Source organism: Anabrus simplex, chromosome 13 (genome assembly GCF_040414725.1).
Source record: "Anabrus simplex isolate iqAnaSimp1 chromosome 13, ASM4041472v1, whole genome shotgun sequence".
In the NCBI taxonomy this organism is placed as follows: domain Eukaryota; kingdom Metazoa; phylum Arthropoda; class Insecta; order Orthoptera; family Tettigoniidae; genus Anabrus; species Anabrus simplex.
The window spans coordinates 51,424,627-51,448,692 of record NC_090277.1 but is presented as its reverse complement, the minus strand read 5'-3'; the positions used below and the strand labels follow the sequence as shown (position 1 = coordinate 51,448,692).

The following is a 24,066-nucleotide window of genomic DNA, read 5'->3' as shown; positions in this document are numbered from 1 at the left end:
CCTCTCAAAATCCGAGTACCTCTGACGGGTTTCAACCCGGTACCTTGGGATCCGGAGGCTGACACACTGCCACTGATCCACAGAGGGTGCTGACTTGAATTATTATGCATTATATCTATTTGTTTTTATGAATGTAAGACATACGATTCTTCACGGACTCAAATAGCTTAAGAGCCGACATGATTGTTGGTGTTTAATTTGTGTTCGGGTATGTAGAGGGGAGCTAGGGAACTTTGATTTTCTGTGCTTCTTCCAATCGAATAATTTAATTAGATACACAAAAATCGTTGACGTGAGTTGCATGTCCATAGTTTGAGGTTGATATTTTATATGCTGGATACAAGAGCGTTGAGGTAAAATGTCCATGACTGGATAAAAAAACATCAGATCTTTCTTTATACTTTATTTACTGAAATTATATTATAAACACGCATATATTCAAAATAATATAAACACACACTCATTTCAGGCACACATACTATACGAGGAAAATTTGCGATGGATGACGAGATAGCGACTGGGACATAATATTATGTTGGTTGGTGATGGTTGACTTAATAGTGCTTCAGAGCCAGACCAGGGGCAGCGTACGCTCCGTAAGCCACGGGTGCAGCGTGGGCGGCATAAGCTACGGGGGCAGCAGCGACCTTAGCGTAGGCGGGGGCAGCATAGGCAGCGTAGGCTGGGGCAGCGACCTTGGCGACAGCGGGGGCAGCAGCGTAGGCGGCGTAGGCAGGGGCAGCGTAGGCAGCGGGGGCGGCATAAGCAACAGGAGCAGCCACCTTAGCGACAGCGGGAGCAGCAACAACAGCCTTAGCTGCTACAACAGCGGGCTGACGGTGGACGACAGCGTTGAATCCGTTGACGGGATCGGCGGCGTAATCCACAGTACGGGTGGTGCCGTCAGGTTCGACCAGGCTGTAGCTACCCTTGACGACATCTCCGCTGCGGGTCTCGTGCTGGGACTTGGAGTCTCCGGTCAGAGCATCCTGGACACCGTAGGAGAAGCTGTACTGGGCAGGAGCGACTGGCTCGGCGACGGCAACCTTTGCGACGGCGGGAGCGGCGTAAGCGACGGGAGCAGCGACCTTAGCTACAGCTGGGGCAGCATAGGCAGCGTATGCGGGGGCGGCTGCTGCGTAGGAAGCATATGCGGGGGCGGCAGCTGCGTAGGCAGGGGTGGCATAGGCGACGGGAGCGGCAACCTTGGCTACTGCGGGAGCGGCATAGGCAGCGTATGCGGGGGCGGCAGCTGCGTAGGAAGCATATGCGGGGGCGGCAGCTGCGTAGGCAGGAGCAGCGGCATAGCTAGCCACAGCTGGACCGCTGATCACTCCAGCACGGGCGACGGCCACAAGGGCGGCGGCTACTAGAAGCTGAAACAGAAATTAGAATGTTTTAAAAATCTCATATTTACCTAGTAATAAACTGTCACCGAGCAAGTGTCTGTGTGCGTCTTGGGTCACGTAGCTATCAGCTTGTATGAGGGAGATAGTGGGTTCGAACCCCATTGTCGGCAGCCCTGAAGATTATTTTCCGTGGTTTCCCTAGGTAAATGCTGGGACTGTACCTTAATTAAAGCCAAGGTCGCTTCCTTCCCACTCCTATCCCATCGGCGCCATAAGACCTATCTGTGTCGGTGGGACGTAAAGCAACTTGTAATTATATTTTAAAAGTTATTGAAGAGTCGGTACATCAGAAATGGATCTACTTTGCCAAATACACTCAAATGTACTTTAGGAAATTTCTATTAACCGAAACACGTACAGTGGTTTCTTTCTCTAAGAAACTACATTTCACACAAAATTTATTGATTACTATTTCATTACACTACATTATTTATATTTTTGTAGTATTTTATTCAACTTCTTTATGTTTAGGATAAAATACAAAGAAAAAATGTTTCTTAGTAACATTTCAAGACAAGTTTTATTAAATTCAAAGAAAATCTGTGCTAAAGTCTGTTGAAATTCGAATCAGTGGTTGATGATATTAATACACCATTGTTAATTAAATCGTTAGTGTATTGAAATACTTTTTATTTCGTTCCTGATAAATCTATTTAGTATACTGGTTATAAAATTGCAGTCGATGTTTCGTGGGAGATACTGTGTTTTATATAGGGGAAAAGGTAAAAGAGAGATCCTACTGCTATTGCGATCTTTAGAATAGCAGCTTATGAAAAAAATACATTTCGTAATTTTTAGACTCTACAGGCCGTCTGTTGACAGTGATTTCCTGGGAAATGAAACTGGTGCGACCATGAGAGAAATCCAGATCCTAAGTAAACATAAACGCATTTAAACATAAAGCGAATGGGTGAGTACAGGAATACTGTTGCGGGAAGTGAATTCAGCTGTGTAGGCGGAGTTGTTAAACCATAGAAAGGAAAGCTTATGCGTATTTGTTTTCCTTTCGTTATTCATGTCGAGCTGTCTTAAGCAGAAACAAGATGTTACTATTGGATGCACGTGCCATCTGGTGTGACGTCATGGATGAATGGAGATGCTCTGGAAGTAATGTACATGTTATGTCTTGAGGAGAGGTGAAAGTAGATCGAGCGTAACATGTAACAGATTAGCTATGTAACTCAGCAAAGGTTACGGATCATTTGTCAGTGTCAGTCGTCTTTATTTGGTCTTGTACTGTTCGCCGTTTTCTAAAAAGTACGTAACTGAGATTACAGTAAGACCATCTTCGTACAGGCCATGGCACATTGAAAACCAAATAATGTGTACTATATTCTTAACCTTGGCACTTACTGTGATGGAATGGTTGGCTTTTTTTTCGGCAACATTTCTTCCCATGAAGTAGTGAAACGTAAAGGTTCCACTTTTCTTAACCTCGGCTGCAAGTAGGATTGATTGGTTAGCTCTGTGTGCAATTACCTCGCTGGACTTAAGATAAAGGCTTCCATTGTTATTAAAATTGGTACTAAATGGGATACAATCGTTAGCTCTATAACCAGCTGCCTTTGTTACCATGGAGGCCTCCCCCTTTTATCTAAACCTCGGCAAGACGTGGTACTTTGCTCTGAGCGTGGCGGCCTTTGTTCACGTGGAGCAGAGGAATATACTATAAATCCTTCCACTGTTTTCTTAGCCTACGCAAGTCGTGAGATGTAGCTCTGAGCCTGGATGCCTTTGCTCCCGCAGAGCGGTGGAATATAAAGGCTTCCACTTTTTTCTTAGCCTCGGCAAGTCGTGAGATATTGCTCTGAACCTAGCTGCCTTTGTTCCAGTGGAGCAGTGGAATATGAAGTCTTCCACGGTTTTCCTAACCCCGGCAATTAGTGGGATGCAGACATCATTCCATTATCCAGCCGCCTTCGTTTCCATGAAGTAGTGGAGTGATGTTAGCTCTATGTCTGATAGCTTTTGTTGCCAGGAGCAACCGGAACTGAAGGTTCCTCCTGTTCCTAACTTCAGCATTTAGCTGGGTTGATTGGTTCACCCTTTGGCAGGCGATCGTAGTCATGATGCTCATGCCGTGAAGTAGGGTAATAGTTTCCTCGAGACTTGATTTCACACTTCGTTCAGTACATCATACAGTGGAAGGAACATCAAACATTGCTAATTCCATTTCCAACCCTCAAGTTTACTTCTTACTTAGAGCCGATCTTTATTCATAGGTTAGTGTTTGTTTGCCGGAATTAACTTAAAATCAAAAACAGACTGGCTCATTGGTCAGCAAATATTAAAGGACAAAATTAGAAAAGATAAAATTCCTGTCGGAAACTAGACGCATTAGCACGACACCGTGCTCTAAACTGTACGTGGCCAACTCACTCGCCGTTGCTTACTCCACTGCTTCATGATACTGCAGTCAATACGAGACACAATTTCTCTTTCGGAATGAATACCTCCCTCCAAAACTCCAGTGCAGCGTGCGATTTTAAAATTATGTGTACCCAGAATTGGTAGATTCTTAATGTGGTATTTTGTTCATAATCTCGACAATACAGCCAAGATGGACTGTGCTCTAGCAGGTGTCTACTGCTCAGCGCGAAGGCCTGCAAATTATGCGGTGGCGCATGGTCAATGCGACGAATCATCCCGGCCGCTATTCTTGGCTTTGTAGACCGAGGCCGCTATCTCACCGTCATATAGGTCGTCATTTATTCTTGCATATTTTCGTTGTGCATAGTAACATCCCTATGTGATGATATTTCAGTTTAGAACTCTGACCAGAAAGGGTCTGTCATCTAAGGTCCAGTATTGCATGAACTATATAAGTGAATTTTCGTTCTAAGTGATACTGTGCTGCGGATTAGTAAACATTATTGAGGTATAACGACGATATGTTGAGCTGACCTCGGATCAGCCCACAGGTCCAGGTAAAACCCCCCGCCAGGACAGGAATCAAACCCGCGGCTTCTCGGAAGGAAACAGGCCTTCCTCTCTAGGCCACGGGGCCAGCTAATGATGGGGATGTAAATATCAACTTCTTCATTTATTCATGGTCCTTTACCAGTTACGTGGGTTCGGCATTAACCCAGTTTTGCGACTGGATGCCCTTTCCTGTCGCCAAACCTGTGTAGAGGGATTTGTTCACTCTGCTATGGTGGTTTGTGGTGCGATTGTAAATGAAGATACCGGGCGAGTTGGCCGTGCGGTTAGGAGCGCGCAGCTTGAGCTTGCATCCGTGAGATGGTGGGTTCGAATCGCACTGTCGGCAACCCTGAAGATGGTTTTCCGTGGTTTCCCATTTTCACACCAAGCAAATGCTGGGGCTGTACCTTAATTAAGACCACGGCCGCTTCCTTCCCATTTCTATGCCTTTCCTATCCCATCGTCGCCATAATATCTATCTGTGTCACTGCGACATAAAACAAATAAAAGAAGATGTATATTAAGACGAACACTTAGCCCCCAAGGTGGAGAAATTATCCTCATGCAGTTAAAATCACTGGCCCGACCGAGACTCGAATCCGGGACCCTCTGTATCCAAGATCAATACGCTAAACATTCAACCAAGGAACCGGACCGAAATGTGAATATTAGGGCGAGTTGGCCATGTGGTTATTGCCGCTCGGCTGTGAGCTTGCATTCGGGAGACAGTGAGTTCTGAACGCAACGTCGGAAGTCCTGAGTATGTTTTCCGTGGTTTTTCCATTTTCACTCCAGGCAAATACTGCTGCTGTACCTTAATTAAAGCCACCTTCCTAATACTAACCTTTTCCTATCGTTGCGCCGCCACAAACCCTTGGATGTGTTGCTGGAGCGTTAACCCACTTGCAAAATAAATGTAAATGAAAATCCACGGCGTGTTTCCAGTCATTGTACCGGGTCAGGAATGGGATGAATGAAGCCCCCATCTAGCGGCGAGGATAGGAATTGTGCCGGCTGCCGAGGCCTGTCGCAGTCCTCTGGGGCAATGATTAATGAATGACAGATGAAATGATATTGGAGAGTATTGCTTGAATGAAATATGTCAGGGAAAACCGGAGTACCCGGAGAAAAAATTGTCCCACCTTCGCTTTGTCCAGCACAAATCTCACACGGAGTGATCGGGATTTGAACCACGGAACCCAGCGGTGGGAGGCCGGCGTGCTGCCACCTGAGCCACGGTGGCTGTACTTGTAAAATAAATAAATAAATAAATAAATAAATAAATAAATAAATAAATATTAATAAAATTATAATTGGAATAATTTTCAGCTCTTGAAGACTTTTCTTTTAAAAAAAGGAAAATTGTACCCGGTTCTAAGTAACTTTTCCTGAGAAAAAGGTGAGTTTGCTCGTGTTATGCTCGAAAACTTCCTTACCTTGTACATGTTGGTGTGAGATGTGTACTCCAGGTAAGATGCGAATGCTATCTGATGAGTGTCCAGCCTGGCCTCCTTTTATATATAGTGAACTCTTGGTCATTGCATTTCGTCAGGTGATGTAAGCCGGAGAACCCTTTCACCGCGGGTATTCCGCACAGCGCCTGAGATCCGTCCGGTCGCCACGCCTTGACCGTGGCTAAACGTCCTTCCTTCCCCCCCCCCACTCCACCACCTCTCACACTTCTCAAAATACATGCACGTAGGAATTTTAGACGGACTTTGGTTTAGCTACTCGATGGATCGTGAGGTTGCAACAAGTACTAAGGTTTCTTTTCCATTAAGGTTTTAGATTTCAGGATGGACCTGGCTTGTAATTTGAGAGGAGTGCAGTTTTTTTATTTACCTCTGTTGCACCAGTGACCTAATTTCTTAACTTTACCTTGAGATATTGCATGAGTATGTGCTTTGTTCTTAGCTACTGTTACCTGATAGTGAGCCTCACAATTGCACTGATACGTTTCTCGCTGTAGTTCAGAGATTGACATTTTTGAAGGAAAACAGAAAATATCCATAGAGAACACTGCTTTGTACGAAGTCACATGTGAAGGATATACGATGACATCAAGGGTTGGCAACCTACTGTAGATGCTACAGTGATCTACTGGGAATTTCTGATATTTTCAAATGATCTTTTTTTTTTTACAATTGGCTTTGCGTCGCACCGACACAGATGCATCTTATGGGGACGATGGGATAGGAAAGGGCTATGAGTTGGAAGGAATCGACCGTGGCCTTAATCAAGTCACAATCCCGGCATTTGCCTAGTGTGAAAATAGGAAACCGCGGAAAAACATCTTCAGATTTGCCTATTTGAAAATGGCTGAAAGAGTTTAAGTATAGAAAAAACAATTTATAATGTTATTGTTACTCCGTATTTTTAGGCAATAAAAGATTAGAATGCAAACTAATTTGGTTATCAGGAAGTGTCGTCTAGCCCGTTCTTCCGTTAAGCGTTGAGAGTAACATAAATTCTAGGGGTTATGATGGGCCGCATCCCTCCTGTTTATGCAAAACTCATAGCATGACCGTTGTACAGGGTAAACTATACGTATTACCCGCTTCAGTATGTTTGCATTCTAACCTAATACAGATTTTTAAAAATCCGGACTCCGTTCAATGAATATTGAAAAGAACATTCACAGCGTGTTTCCAGTCATTCAACCGGGGTCAGGAATGGAATGAACGAAGCCCAATCTAGCGGCGAGGGTAAGAAGCCTGTCGCACTCCTCTGGGGCAATGATTAATGACTAGAGCCCGGATTTTTATGCATTAATAGGTTAGAATGCAAAGTTTCTGAAGCGAGCAGCAAGTATAGTCTACCTTCACAACGATTATGCTATGGGGTGTGCATAAATGTTAGGGGTACGGCCCATCAGAACTATAATTGATGTTACTCTTGCTACATTATGGATGAGCGGGTGGCCGACACTTCCTCTTAACCAAATTTAGTTTGCAATCTAATTTGTTACGGCATGAAAATCCGGGCTTTGTTAATGACTGACAGATAAAATGAAATTATATTGGAGAGTTTAGTTACCTTAATACGGTTTATGTTGGCCAAATATATAGGAATGTAGCAACGAGGGTTACATTTACGTCTTTGCCAGCCAGAGATGTTTGTTGTGACAGAACATGCCATGCATAATGACCATCAAATGATTTTTGATGAAACTTCTGCCATTTATAAAGAGAAAATTTTTATACCTAGAATCATTCGTGAGGCGATAGAAATTGCTAAACACCGGAATGATTTTCACAAAGGTGACGCCTATGTATCGAGTAGATCATGGCTACCCTCCATAGCTAATTCGTCAACATCTTTCTCCTTGACTCTCAAGACCCTGGAATGAACTATATTTCTAACAGGGTCTCTCTATCTTGAGTCTGGTTACTATGGAGTGACAGTTGTCAATAAATTCTTTGTTATTGCTCTGAACACGATCTTGGTCGCAAGATCGAAACGCATCAGCAGATTATTAACATTACACGATCTAATATCCCCAAATTAAGTATTATTACGTAAATATTGAAGAATGTTGCTTGAATGAAAAATGGCAGCGAAAACCGGTGTACCAGGAGAAAAATCTGTACCGCCTCCGCTTTATCCAGCACAAATCTCACGTGGAGCGACCGAGATTTGAACCTTGGAATCCAGCGGTGAGAGGCTGGCGATTCTTCATTGAATATTCATCAACGGAAATATTAACAATGCTTATCTCTCGCCTCAGAATTGTCTGATCAGTTTCTACAGACCTCTTCTTTACAAATCTCATTAAAGTAACACTTGTCATCATTCTTGACAATATCTAAAAAAAATCCCCCATTTTCATTACACCAAGGCGGAGTAGGAAGTCAGATTTTTTTTTTTTTTTTGCAAGTTGCATTACGTCGCACCGGCACAGGAATGTCTTATGGTAATTATAGGACAGGAAGGAGCCAGGAGTGGAAAAGAAGCAGCCGTGGTTTTAATTAAGGTACATCCCCAGCATTTGCCTGGTGTGAAAATGGGAAACCACGGAGGAGAATCTTCAGGGCTGCCACAATTGGGTTCAAACCCACTACCTCCCGAATACTTAATACTGGCCACACTTAAGCGGCTTTAGCTATCGATCACGGTGGAGAATACAGACTAAAACTGCCGTGGACGCAAGTCATAGAATTATCGCAAGATTGCTGTAAAGTAATAAATAGAATTGAGTGTCGTTTACACTGGGTACTGTTACATGATACCACCTTGTGTTGAGCAATGGAACTGCGGTGTCAAACTAAGCTCAGGACTAGGTGAGATTGCAGCATTTGAAATCCGAGTTAACTCGTGATTGGGAAAGTGGACATTATGTTGACTTGACAGTCAATTCGAATGTGGGATGGAAAAGGTAAAACAATTTCAATCCAACGTCATTTCTTAAAGTCGGTTTATTTTCTTCTGGGTTATTATGGGCTGTACCCCTACTGTTTATGCAAAACTCATAACATAACCGTTGTGCAGGGTAAACTATACGGGTGCGAAATGTGTTACATATATGGATTGCATACATCAGCTAGTATACATATAAGGCACAGTTCAAATATTATATCATTTGTGACCAGAACTTGGCTACTTCCAGTGCAATTACTGTCGGGTAAAGAAGGTCTTCTTGAGTACAGGAGGCTGGACACTGTTGGCATTGCAGCAAATGTACAGTCTATACTTTTCCACATTTGCACTGAATATCATTCTTCCCAGAATATCCCCTTCTGGCTAAATTAACCTTTAATCTGCCCACTCCAGATCTCAATCTACTCAGGTACTTCCAAGTCAGCCATTCCTCGTCATGGCCAGGAGGTAAAGTTTCCGAAATTCTTCCAGTTTCTGTGATGTTCTAAGGACGCTCTTCCTTGATTTCAGTTCTTGCGGAGGGTTTCATACCCATGCAAAAGATGGGTTCTTTCCTTATTGGATGCTATTTCTCTTCGAATAGGAGATGCTAGGTGGTGAAGCCATTCATCTCCCTTCATAGCTGACCCCATAACCCCGTAGAGAAATAGGACACGGGATGGACATACACATGCTTGAAAACAGGGATTCCCAGAGGTAAGTTGAAGCACACTCTCGGAATGGATAAGTGGATAACTGTGACATTTGGGATGCAGTACAGCAGCGCTACACCACACGCTTGCCAAGGAAATACATAATGTTTTCAGCCGTTTTAGAAACAGTTTGCCGAGCGAGTTCGCCGTGCGGTTAGTGTCGCGTGGCTGTGAGCTTGCATTCGGGTGATAGTGGGTTCGAATCGCACCCTCGGCAGCCCTGAAGGTGATTTTCCGTTGTTTACCATTTTCACACCAGGCCAATGTTGGGCCTATACCTTAAGGCCATGGCCGCCACCTTTCCAGACCTAGCCTTTCCTATCCCTCGCTGTATTAGTGCGACGTTAAACAAACTGCTGCCGGGCTGAGTGGCTCAGACGGTTGAGGCGCTGGCCTTCTGACCCCAACTTGGCAGGTTCGATCCTGGCTCAGTCCGGTGGTATTTGAAGGTGCTCAAATACGTCAGCCTCGTGTCGGTAGATATACTGACACGTAAAAGAACTCCTGTGGGAGTAAATTCCGACACCTCGGGTCTCCGAAAACCGCAAAAGTAGTCAGTGGGACGTAAAGCCAATAACACTGTTAAACAAACTGTTCCTGCGCGAACAACTGAAAGCCAAAATGCGGTCCTCTCGGCCGTTATTCTTGGCTTTCTTGACCGGGGACACTATCTCACCGTAAGTTGGCTCCTCATTTGAGGAGTGTGTTCAAAAGGTGATATTTCCATTTTTTAATTTTGCCCACATGTATTGAAGTAGTTGAATGCTATCGAATGCCGTGAACTATCCAGACCAGAAAGATGTAATTCCATAGAAGTAGTACTATACCCGATCATGAGTACGCTCCTTGTGGCTTTTATTACACGTTTCCTTGCGATTTACCACGAATTTCTTCGGGTGGAAATAGCGCCTTTTGAAAAGACACTGGTACTGTATTATCACTAGAATCCGGATTATTAGGTGCTGATAGGTTAGAATGCAGACTTACCTAAGGCAGTAACAAGTATACCCTACACTGTACAACGATTACGCTATGAAATTTGCATAGATATTAGGGGTACAGCCTATAGAACTCCTTGAATTTATGTACTTTTCCTACATTATGGTACAACGGGTTGCATGACACTTCCTACAAACCAAATTACTTCCCATTCTAACCTATTACCACCTAAAAATCCGATGTATAATTATCACATATGCTGAGTTGCCCTCGGACCAGCTCTCGGGTAAAAATCCTTCACCTGGGCAGCAATCGAACCCGAGGTATAAATATAGTATTTTTTCTCTATTCATGAATGGACCCTGCTAGCGAAGCTTATTATTTTAAGGGGCTGTATACTTTGCACAGAAGCATAATACGCAAGTGATGAAATTGAAACACTTCCAAGACGTGAGAGAAACCAATATGGTACAATGGAATACAAGATAAAAAAACTACCACAATAATACTCAAAATATTCTAAACAAAAAACTGGAACAAAATTCAAAGAAAATAAATTATAGCCACACTAATGACTTTTTTAGTAATTTCATAAAAAAGAAACTACTTTTCCCTTTACGAAAATCAAATAATCATAAATATGTCTTCTGGTCATGGCCAGCTATCAGCGGCCGCTAATTTCAGATGGCAACCAGACGTAAGACTTAGCCAGCACGATTGCTATAGCTCATTCCACGTTAAGAAAACAGTATTGCTCTTACGGACCTACAAGGAGTGAACACACCCCCCTCTGATACATCCATAATTCCTCATGATTAAGGGATACTATACTGTACTTTGTAATGTATTATGAAAGACAGATAAAAGGGATGAGGCATTTTTGCCCTAAGCTATCAAAATAACTACATAACATTTTCTTTTTTCATAAATATATTCGCAGGGAGGAAGCACAATGGCAGGAACAGCCATCGCTTCGTTGCCTTCCTTCATTTCCCTTCTTCTGTGTTGCTCTGGTTCAAGCCTCGTTCCCTCACTCTGTGAACCGCCGGCAGCTCACTTCTGTAGTGAAGTCATCTACAGTAATTATTTGTTGCCTGTGTGTTTTTAGGCTTTAAATCAGTACGTTCCTGTCTTGTGTTGAGTGAGAGTTGTTTGTATATTGCATAGTATTTGTTTATGTTCTATTATTTTCCTACCGGTGTTCTATTATTTTCGTACTGTGCATAAATTGGTACTGATGATTTTGGTGTTGTGGTGTGCAACGATACGTCATGACTATACCTCGGATTTGTAGGTGGTAATAGGTTAGAATGCAAAGTAATTTAGTTTGTAGGAAGTGTCATGCAACCCGTTGTACCATAATGTAGGAAGAGTAGCATAAATTGAAGGAGTTCTATAGGCTGTACCCCTAATATCTATGCAAATCTCATAGCGTAATCGTTGTACAGTGTAGGGTATACTTGTTATTGGCTTAAGTAAGTTTGCATTCTAACCTATCAGCACCCTAATAATCCGGACTCTAGTCATGACATAACTTGAACTGATAAGAAAATTTTCCGTGTTTTTGGTTTGTGCTTGGTTTTGTTATTTAGCTGTTCTTAAGCGCATTTCAATTTTACCACTTTATTTTAGGACCGCATTTAATGTTTAGTATTGTTTTTGTGAGCGATACGACAGCACAGTAGTACCCTGCGTTGTCTAGGGAAATTTATTAAATGCATCCCTATCTCACGAGCCTATAAAAATATTATTTATCTATTTTCTGCCCCAGTTTGCCTTACAACTCAATGCTGAGGCTTTTTTATGTGCCGTAGTGTTCCTCTGACTCCGTACAAATAAAAATATCCCCTGTAAAACCCCCTAAACCTTTAGTTCATAATAGTAATTTTCAGATTAGTTTCTTCGACCTTTTATCTTGAACTTAAATACTGAATTTCACAAATTAATGTGGGACCGTTTTCCCGTGATGCTGTTGAGCAACTGTTGTCATAAGGGCAATACTGTATTCTTAACATGGAATGAACTATAGGTAACATTGTCTGACCATCCGTCCATACCTTATACCATGGTTGCTATGGTTACACTTCCGTTACACATTTTGTCTCGTTAGGTTACACAACTTTTCGGATGGCCCCCGGCCGTAAGATAAATTAATGTCAAAATGTTTTAGATCTGGTAGGATTGAAAGGAGACTTTTCTTAGTTTAAGTTTAAATTTGTTAATAGTTAAAAGATAGTTTACTTCATGAGGTTGTGCGTTGTATATTTTAGATAAATTTCTTTAGACTCTTTGTCCCGTAAGCCACTGGTCACTGATTGACAGGTAGAAATGGAGAATGTAATTTTAGGTATTTACATATATTTGTATTTATGCCAGTTTCTGCTGGACTCTTGATGCCGGACCAGTGTTATATGCCGAAAGGTGCAAGCAGATTTATCGGCATGGCTGGATTTTTCAGAAAGTTCGTCCCTAAATTTGCAGATAGTGCTGCACCCTTTAATTTACTTCGAAAGAGGAACCAAAAATTCATCTGGGAGGAATCCCCAACATAACGTTTTTATCAATTAAAAAGGGCACTGTCTAATGCGCCGATTTTGGCTTTTCCTGACTTCTCCAAAACCTTTGGTATAATAGGTTTGGCGCGGGGTTTTGAATCGTCTCTGGAAACCTTTTTCTCCTCTTGAACCTGACGATCCAGCGGTAGATTGCGATCAACCTGTTGCGAATCCCTGGATGACACGTTCGGTATATACCCAAAGGTCAGCCATCTCTATTCAGGCCATGAGGGCCCCTGGAGAATTGCAGTTATATTTGATATAGACTTTCAACCTATTAGGTCGTGAAACATACATTTACAACGTGTTGAAGAGATGTTAAGTACAGATCAAAAATGGCCAACCGGACACCAGTGGGATCCGAACCCTGGAATTGAATGTTTGCAAGAATATTTTAAGGAAAATGTTAACAATAACTTTTCAAATCCTTACTTACTTGCTTCTTTATTTCGTCACGTGGTGCGCTTTTAACCCCCAGAGCTTTTGTGGCCATGACCTGCAGAAAGCCCGTTTCGAATTTTTTAAAAGTCTCTCATTGGAGGAGGAATTGCACTTTGTACCTCTAACTTCTACCCCAACATTTCGTCAGATCAATAAAGAGGTTAATTACAAACCGATTCTCCTCCTGATACGGAGGAAGGTTGGAGGTGAAAGTCATGAGCACAGATAAGGTCGTGGGAGGAAAGGGACGTTTTAACGTGTACAGTATTGAACAACATGTTCCGTTGTTGGCTCTATGATTTCCACGAACGGTTTCATTTTTATTGTGTCAAAAATTGTATAACTGGGCTTAGTGCTCTGGTGTTCTCTGCCAAAGTTGGTAGATTAGCTAGCCCGGCTCAGTTCGATGGTATTTGAAGGTGCTCAAATACGCCTGCCTCCTATCCATAGATTTACCATAACGTGAAAGAACTCCTGCGGGACAAAATACGACACATAAGCATCTCCGAATTCATATCAGTAATTAATAATATGTAATGTTAAAAACATTTGTAATCGGTGAAATTAAATTATGGTTTCCTTGTAGGAAATTACTTTTTGATATGGAGGCCAAATGCTGCCGTTTATACAAGTGGAGGCACATGCATTCTCTAGTGCACCGTCACTGTATAGTCCTACACACGACGCTTGAAGTTGTTGCTCTACGTGTCTGTATTCGGGAGACAGAGAGGAGCTCCTCATCACCGTCGGATGTCATGAGAATAGTTTTCCGTGGTTTTCTATTCTCCTGCACTAAGGCGAATGCCGGAACAGTTCCTAGTATAGGCCACGGCCGTCCATCCTCTCACCTTCTTCAAATATCTCCTTCTCAGATACAAATCTCCTGGCCTGAGAGACGGCGTCACCGTCTAAGAGGCCCGCCTCCCCGTTCAGTGAGGAATGCAAAATATTTAGTAGTAGTAGTAGTAGTAGTAGTAGTAGTAGTCTCAAAGGCGTACTGGCCGCCAGCGGCGTGGTGTTAGTATTATACTTATTCACCACGTTTCTGTACAGAAATATAGAAGGTCTTGATAAAAATGGTGAGTGCTCAAGTACATACAAAATGTTCCCTAGACGTACCTTAAGATTAGATCCTATTTACAATATTTCCACTGTTTACAAAATAAATAATACTGTGTAGTATATACATAGTCTATATATGTAGTTTATAATTCCTGTGCTCACATAGCTATCCAACTGATGAGCCTACTGCTACACTGGAGCGAAACAGTGGTAATCTCACGACTGAAAAGGCGTAAAGGTCTTAATAGCTTTTGCAATAAATGAAATTAAATTATGGTTTCCTTCTGAGAACTTAATTTTTGAATTTTTGAATGTTCTTTTTTTTACGCCCACTAGCTACTTTTACAATATTCGGAGACGCCGAGGTGCCGAAATTTTGTATCGCCGGAGGTCGTTTGCGTGCCATTAAATCTGCCGACGCGAGCCTGAGGTATCTGAGCACCTTCAAATATCACCGGACTGAGCCGGGATCGAACCCACCAATTTGATTTCAGAAGCGCATCGTTCTACTGTCTGAACTACTCAGCCCGGCATATAATCAGTTTGAGACGGGAAATATATTATGTCCGGCTCCATGGCTAAATGGTTAGCGATTCCCGGCAGGGTCGTGAATTTTAACCATCATTGGTTAATTTCGCTGGCACGGGGACTGCTTTTATGTGACTTCATCATCATTTCATCCTCTTCATGACGCGCAGGCCACCTATGGACGTCAAATCAGAAGTCCTGCATCTGGCGAGCCGAATATGTCCTCGGACACTCCCAGCACTAAAGGCCATACGCCATTTCATTTCAGTTATTATTATTATTATTATTATTATTATTATTATTATTATTATTATTATTATTGTACCGGGCGGTACACCTCCACGCCGCTTATTTAAACCTTGCGCCAGTTGAAACTCCCCTACTGGGAGAAGTCTGAACTTTGTCTTATGTGTTAATTTTCAAGTTACCCTGAAGATGCCACTACTTGGAAATTTTGAAGTTTCTGAACTGTGTTGTTTTCGATGTATTTTTGTTTTGCTTGTAGTAAGAAGTGTGAACATTCTCTTCTAGAGGACACTACTGAAGAACTACAACGGTGCACCCTCGTGCGAAGTGAAAGAACTGTTTTTGTTGAGAAAATTTAATTTCAAAAGTTTGTTCTTTGCTAAATTTCTTTCAGTCATTGTTTAAGTTGGCAATATTAACCCTTTCTTTCCCCTTGTTTTGAATTTAGCCAATCCCGAATTTCTCGAATTAATTTTCAACCAATAATATGTTTCTTCTTCGTATTGTGTAGGGGGTTTCTTGGTGAACCAATAAAATCCTTGTGGGAGGGTGTTCTCATTCCAAAAACGCCTCGAACTTTCCGCGAGAGTATATAAACTGCTGATTTTCGGGTCTCGGGGCCACTTCAGTACCATCTTTCAGTGTGTAAAGTACATAGCAGGGGGCGGGAAGCGCCTCTTTCTTCGGGGAGCAGTTCAACACCAAGGTAATGGCCTTTTAATAACTTCTTTACTTGCTAGCTCAGCAGTTTAACTCTCGGGGCGGGTCCGAAGCGTCTCTACCATGTAACTTTCCCTAAAATGTAAAGACTCTTAGCCTCTATTCTTTTTCAAAACTACATATTGGGATAGAGAGTGCTTAACCCTCTCGATCTCCCACTCATATTGTTCTGAGGTGAACTTATTTTTCTCAACCGATTCTTCCGTAACAGTAATGTAAATTGTTTCTTTCTTAAGTCACCTCTTTAGTATGGGATTAGCCCTTGCATTAGCGGCCTAGTGCCAGATTAGGGTTTTAAACAAGTGTATTAGGAGTGCAGATCGCCTCCTCTCAATTGTTATTTTAGAGGTCAAGTAATTAACCTTTTCTCACTTAATAGACCTCAGTAGGTTGGGTATGTTACCCCTGTGTATATGTCCTTAGAGGACAACTTGAAGGTGGAGTTTGGTGTGGCCTTTGATAGGTTTAAAGTTGAGAGCGAGTGGCTCTTTTTCGAAAATTGAGTGTTGTATGCCTCGAGGAGGCTTTACTGTGTAATTTGGAGCAAGTGCTCCTGGGCTTGATTGGGGTCTTCTGCCCCTTTGTTGAATTCTGTATATCGTAATGCTGGGCTAATTGCCCAGAATTGTGTGTCTGGCTCTCGGAGCCCAAATCCTGTAATTGTACATTCTCGATTAGTGGTTTTGCTACTCTGTACCTGCCATTATTGTTAATTCTTGTTTTTTGCTAAGAAAATATAACCTTGTTAAATTTTACATTAACTTCAATTTCGTAGTTTGAGACCCGTTCACACCCGCACCTTCTTTCACCTCTACCTACCACAAAAACTCGGTAACAATTATTATCATCACCGGCATCACCATATGGTCTACGTCGGACCGACACAGATATATCTTGTGGTGACAATGGTATAGGAAAGGGATATAAGTGGGAATTAAGTGGCCGTGGCCTTGATTAAGGTACAGACGCAGCATTTGCCTGGTGTGAAAAATGGGAAACCACGGAAAACAATCTCCAGGGCTGCCGACAGTGGGGGTCAAACCCACTATCTCCCGTATACTAGCTAGATGACAAAAATTGCGTGGCTACTTCCTCAGTAATAATACTAATAATAATATAATAATAATAATTGTTTGTGCAACCCTTGTCCCGTTTCTCTACGGGGTCGGGTATGAGGTGAGATGAATCTGTCGTGGCGGGCTTTTTTGACCGGATGCCCTTCGTGACGTCAACCTCATCAGATGAGTTAATTTAATTTTAATTACGTGTGGCTATTCCTAGCCAAGTGCAGCCCTTGTAAGGCAGACCCTCCGATGAGGGTGGGCGGCATCTGCCATGTGTAGATAACTGCGTGTTATTGTGGTGAAGGATGGTGTTATGTGTGGTGTGTGAGTTGCAGGGATGTTGGGGACAGCACAATCACCCAGCCCCCGGGCCACTGGAATTAACCATTGAAGGTTAAAATCCCCGATCCGGCCGGGAATCGAACCCGGGACCCTCTGAACCGAAGGCCAGTACGCTGACCATTCAGCCAACGAGTCGGACAGATGTGTTAATGAGATGAAATGAATCACTTGATATATTATAGTAGGAAGGTAGAGTGTGAAACCTTCTGCCAGAACATAGCTTACTCCTATCGAAGAGCAACAAGGGGTCTGCTCAAGGCTCAACGTCGCCATCCGACGGACGAATCACCATCAACAGCGTCATATGCCCTCACTCCATACGAACAGTGCGGAGAGGATTGGTGTTTAATCCACGCTTTTGGCACGGAATCTGTTGATTAGCAATTGTATAATACCACCTCCCCTACCTTGTCGGCCAACAGTCTGATGGTGAAAGTAATAATAATAATAATAATAATAATAATAATAATAATAATAATAATAATAATAATAATAATAATAATATACTGGATGAGAGACGTAAAGTTCCGGATAAGTGATTTGAAGTGGTCAGAAAGGATTTCGACAAGTTCGGACTAGTGATTAGACGTTTCAGATCGAGCCCGGTACACTCTGGAAATGAACGTCTTCAAGAGATTACACAAAGAAAAGAAGCACGGCAGCAGACGGACTGAGTAAGGAAATCAGGCTTCCAGAGGAATAATATAGCAATCCTGAGCTGTAAAAAGAAAGAAAAAAAAGGTTTCTAGTAATATGTTGCCGCTTACTTGATGTGGTCTCTTATGGCCTTATACGAATTTTGAAAAGTGATATGAGTTATACGCCTCTTTAATTGATTTACCAGTACCTAGTTATTCAGGAAGCCGAATTTTAAAATTCGGTTTTGACGTAGACTGATGCATCAATCGTCTTCCAAACCACCAATTGGACTTAACGGAAAGTCCTCCAATTTTCTTTAAAGTGATTCATCGTGAATGTCCAGTTAACCTTGTGTGTTCACTCATTCGTTCCAGAATGCAGTTACTTGTAACAGGGAGTACGGACAAGGTTGCGTAGCGGATTAACCAGTTCTCAGAAGTTTATTGATCTCCCATCTAGAAGTGCAACCGTTTAGAAAGTCTCGAACTTGAGCATTTTGGTTCCTACTATGTGCTAATAAAACAATAGATCATACATACAGGGAAATACAGTGTAATGAGCTTATGTATCTGCGTGGTTAGAGTCGCGCAGCTGTGAGCTTGCATTCGCGAGATAGTGGGTTCGAACCCTGCTGTCGGTGGCCATGAAGATGGTTTTTCCGTGCTTTCCCATTTTCATACCACGCATATACTTGGGCTGTACCTTGATGAAGGCCACGGAGGCTTGTTTCCCTTGCCTAGCCCTTTCCTATCCCGTCGTCGCCAGAAGACCTGCCTGTGTCGGTGCGACGTTAAGCCAGTTGTAAAAAAAAAAAATCAAAACAGTCTTACACAGCGAGGTTTCAGGATGCCGTTTTTTGCAGTACTCTTATGTAAGAATTTCAATCAGTCGATCAATCGAATCAGTCGATAAATCAATCAATCAATCAATTAATCAATCAATCAGCAAAGATCTGGATTTAGGGTTATCGCCCACATGGCGGATTCCCCATCAGTTGTTTACCTAGCATTTTCTTAAATGTTTCCAAAGAACTTGGAAATTTATCGAACATTCCTCTTGATAAATTATCCCAATCTCTTACTTTTCGTCTTGTATATGAATATTTGGACCAATTTGTCCTCTTCAATTCCAACTTTAATCTCATATTAGGATCTTTTTTACTTTTGAAAGATCCGCTCAAACATATGCCATTCCACGCTATCTCTCCACTGACAGCTCGGAACATACCACATATTCGAGCATCTCGTCTCCTTACTCCCAAGTCTTCCCAACCCAAAGGTTCAACATTTACTTTTTGCTTTACGTCGCACCGACACAGGTAGGTCTTATGGTGACGATGGGAAAATAAAGGGCTGGGAGTGGGAAGGACGCGGCCGTGGCCTTAATTAAGGAACAGCCCCACCATTTGCATGGTGTGAAAATGGGAGACCACGCAAGACCATCTTCAGGGCTCCCGACAGTGGGCTTCGAATGCGAGTTCACAGCTGCGCGAACCTAACCACACGGCCAACTCACCCGGTCCAACAATGCTTCACGCTACTCTGTTGTCGGGAATCGCCCAGAACAAATCGTGCTGCTCTTCATTGGAACTTTCCCAGTTCTCGTATCACGTAGTCCTGGTGAAGGTCCCACACACTGGAGTTATACTCTAATTGGGGTCTTACCAGAGACTTATACATCCTCTCCTTAGCATCCTTATTGCAACTGGTAAATACCCTCATAGCCTCGTTATTGTGATTACTCCAATGAAGATCATTCCTTATATTAACACCTAGGTATTTAGTGGTCCCCGTGTGGTACAATCTTCCCAATAACACAGTAATTAAAACTGAGAGGACTTTTCTTCTTTGTGAAACTTACAACCTGACTTTCCATCCCGTTCACCGTCATACCATTGTCCGCTGTCTGTCTCAAAGCATTGCCTAGCTCATACTGTAGTCGTTAACAATTCTGAACTTACTTACTACTCTATACAATATAACGTCATCTGCATCTGTGATTTCAGTTCTTTAGTCATTATCATATATGTATGCGTATATACGAAAATATAATGGTCCAATTGTAGAGCCCTGTGGTACCCTCTTTAACAGTACATGATCAGATAATCAGATAATACTTCACCTTTCTGCCTAACTAGTCTGGATGTTGCTGCTGTACCACCTCTTCACTTAATTTTTTAAATTTTACCTCAATCTAGAAACTATCCCACTCTATCTTGCCTAGTGCATCATAGTACATTGTAGCGGTCGGTTTTTTTGCTGTTACCGTGCAACCTTTTTCAGTGCTAGTTAAGGACCACCAGCCCTCCAGACAGGTATATTAAGAGACGGACCTCACGCTAGGAGAATTTTGAACTTTCTAGCCTTTTGCGCCGTCCAGAAGTTTGAAAACCAATTTCCAAATAATTAATACACTTCTACAGAAAAATTGAGTTGGTAAGGATTGTAGTACTTTTCTGAACATCAGTAGGCCGTTACTTAAAACATTTCTAAACGAAAATATCAGAGCTTTGTATTGCTACCAATTGGCTTGCCAGTTAACCACTGCTCATCACGAAAGCCTGCAGTTTACGAGTTGGCGGCTGGTCAGTGTGACGAATCTTCTCGGCCGTTATTCTTGGCCTTATGGATTGGGCTCACTATACCACCATGAGGTACCCTCAATAGTCCTCACGTAGGCTTAGTGGATCTCGAACCAGCTTTCATCTTGAGTTAAAAATCCCTGGCCGTAAATCGAACCTCATCTGTCTGGATCAGAAGCAGCCTTGCTACTCCTAAGATTAATAATAATAATAATAATAATAATAAAGTTTTACGTTCCACGAACAATTATTATTGCTTTGGGGACGCCGAGTTGCAAGAATATTTGGCCAGCAGGAGTTCTTTTAGCTGTGGGTAAATCTACAGAAACGAGGCTGACGTATTTCAGCACCTTCAAATTCCATCATACTGTGGAAGAATCCATTATTAATTAATTAATTAATTTATTTATTAATTTATTTATTTATCGCACCGACACAGCTAGGTCCTACAGCGACGATTGTATAGAAAAGGGCTAGAGTGGTAAGGAAGTGGCCGTGGCCTACATTAAGATACAGCCCCAGCATTTGCCTTGTGTGAAAATGGGTAACCACGTTCGGGGCTGCCGATAATGGGGTTCGAAACCACTATCTCACGGATGCAAGCTCACAGCTGCGCGCCCCTAACTGATGGCCAACTCGCTCGGTTTATTTATTTATTTATTTATTTATTTATTTATTTATTTATTTATCCATCTCTTTAGTTATCTTTCTTCTGTTTAATTATCTATCTATCTATTTATCTATCTATACATCCATCCATCCATTTACTTACTTATATATACTTATTTACTAGCTGTTACCTGCGGCTTCGGTTCCGTGAATTTTGTCATTTGATAATCGTAATCGTTCCTCGGTACTGCATTCGGCAGTATCTGGAAATCTCTAAAGTTCAAAAACTTGCTAAAGAACAGAGTTTCATTTAGCCCAGAACCTCTTTGTAAACCACGTTTGTGGTATTTCCTTTAGGGGCTAAAATGACCAGGCTAGTGGCAAAGCTAACTCTGGAACATGGGACAAGGAACTCTACATGTCAGAAACAGTTCTCTCTTAAGTCGAATAGAAATAAATCATACGTGCTCCTTTATTCTGAATACCAGTTTTCACGTCTGTAAAATTCAGTTTTTGATATATTAGTATTCCCGTAAAAAGAAATCAGCCCATTTTTGGGTCCTTTTCACCTTCCCCCCTTAAATGGATTTTCCGAAAACCAAAAAAGGTACGTGTTTCTTTGTTCTTAAAGGAGATTCCAAATACCGATTTTTACGTTTGTAACATTCAGATTTGAGATATAAGTACCCCAATTAAAGAATTCATCCCAATGTTCAATCCTTTTGATCCTCCCCCCTCCCCCCTACGTATAAGTGGATTTTCAGAAAAAAAATCTTTATTTTTAAAGGAGATTCCAAATACCAATTTTTACGTCTTTAAACTATCAGAGAGATATATAAACCAAACCAAACACCATGGCACTAAAGCCCTTGAAAGGCCTTGGCCTACCAAGCGACCGCTGCTCAGCCCGAAGGCCTGCAGAATACCAGGTGTCGTGTGGTCAGCACGACGAATCCTCTCGGCCGTTATTCTTGGTTTTCGAGACCGGGGCCGGTATCTCACCGTCAGATAGCTCCTCAATTCTAATCACGTAAGCTGAGTGGACCTCGAACCAGCTCTCAGGTCCAGGTAAAAATCCCTGACCTGGCCGGGAATCGAATCCAGGGCCTCCGGGTAAGAGGCAGGCACGGTACTCCTACACCATGGTGCCGGCGAGAGAGAGAGATATACTCATTTTAAAAAAATCATCCCCAGCTTTTCACCCCTTTATCGACGGAATATCCAAAAATCCAATCTTAGTACCCCCTCTGTAATTTAAATGTATCCCCAAAATTTAATTTCTTTCTGTACAGTAGTTTTCGCTCGGCGGTGATGAATTAGAACATGTTATTTTATTTATTTATTTATTTATTTATTTATTTATTTATTTATTTATTTATTTATTTATTTATTTATTTATTTATTTATTTATTTATTTATTTATTTATTTATTTATTTATTTATTTATTTATTTATTTATTTATTTATTTATTTATTTATTTATTTATTTATTTATTTATTTATTTATTTATTTATTTATTTATTTATTTATTTATTTATTTATTTATTTATTTATTTATTTATTTATTTATTTATTTATTTATTTATTTATTTATTTATTTATTTATTTATTTATTTATTTATTTATTTATTTATTTATTTATTTATTTATTATTTATTTATTTATTTATTTATTTATTTATTTATTTATTTATTTTATAAAAGACGAAAAATGAGGAATCTGGTAGAAGCAAGAGGAAGCAGTTCAGACCTCGGAGCGTCTCGTGGTTGCCAACTTTTCTGCCCCTTCTCTTACGACAGGCTGGAGAAGCTGTGCATGTTCCATACCGCACCCATCCTCTGGGAGGTGGAAAGGGCTGGGGCGAGATATATTAAGTACGCGCTCCTCTCTACCCTTCTTTACTTAATTATGTAATTTTGGCCAAGTGTTGAGTGTTAATTCTAAAGACTATGGCAGATAATTGGATCGCTAACGAGCGAGTTGGTCAGATATTAGGTGTGGCTTGAGAATGAAAGTGTCAGGGAAAGGTTTGTGGAATTATGATTGTCTGTAATGAATGACCGGACAATTTTCTTGGAACTGCCCTGATCTGTCCAGCATTGTGCAAGATAGAAATGTGAGTAAGAGATCGAACGTGCAGTTTTACTTCGTCACGAGTGAGATAATTGAAGCATTTCCTTTCATCTGATTCACCGAGTTCTCATGACACGAAAGAATAGGAGGTCGCTTTGATTTCATGCTACAATGATTCGGTGCTAAAATCATTTACAGAATAATAGGATCTGTCACTAGCATTGACTTTTTATGAGCTGGTGACATTTACATTTCGACGAACTTAACAAGAACATGGTATTTTTTTCTTTTTTTTAAGTTCAGGCGTCTTCTGCTGTGTACAGGGTGAACATCTGCATTAAAGCTTACAGGACTCGTGCTGTCGACTTAATCGAGTCTCCTTCCATTGCACTGAATCATATTAGGCTTTTGGTAGCCGGCTGTGTGCAGGTTTCAACATTAGCACTGCAACAGAACTGACACGCGTCGTACACTGAAACTACAAATGCTTTCCTTCTGTTTAAAACTGTAGTGAATCCTAATACATACTAGTATTTAGACACCGTTGAAACAATAATAAATAATAATAATAATAATAATAATAATAATAATAATAATAATAATAATAATATAATGAGAGGAGTTGGCCGTGTGGTTACGGGCGCGGAACTGTGAGCTAGCATTCGGGAGATGGTGGGTTCGAAGCCCACTGTCGGGAGCCCTGAAGGTGGTTTTTCGTGGTTTCACACCATCAAATGTTGGGGCTGTACCTTAATTAAGGCCACGGCCGTTTACATCCCCATCCTTATTCTTTCCTATCCCTCCAAAGCCGTACGACCAATCTGTGTCGGTGTGACGCAAAGCAAAATAATAATAATAATAATAAT

At 41.6% G+C, this 24,066-nt stretch overlaps 1 protein-coding gene across 1 annotated transcript; it reads right to left on the bottom strand.

The window, feature by feature from the left end:
* Positions 1-406: 406 nt before the first annotated feature.
* On the bottom strand, positions 407-5,806 carry LOC136885084 (cuticle protein 21). The gene is made up of 2 exons (XM_067157506.2): positions 5,768-5,806; positions 407-1,376 (listed from the first exon to the last, which is right to left on the bottom strand). The coding sequence occupies exons 1-2, from the start codon at positions 5,774-5,776 to the stop codon at positions 555-557; spliced, it is 831 nt and encodes a 276-aa protein (XP_067013607.2). The 5' UTR covers positions 5,777-5,806; the 3' UTR covers positions 407-554.
* Positions 5,807-24,066: the final 18,260 nt, after the last annotated feature.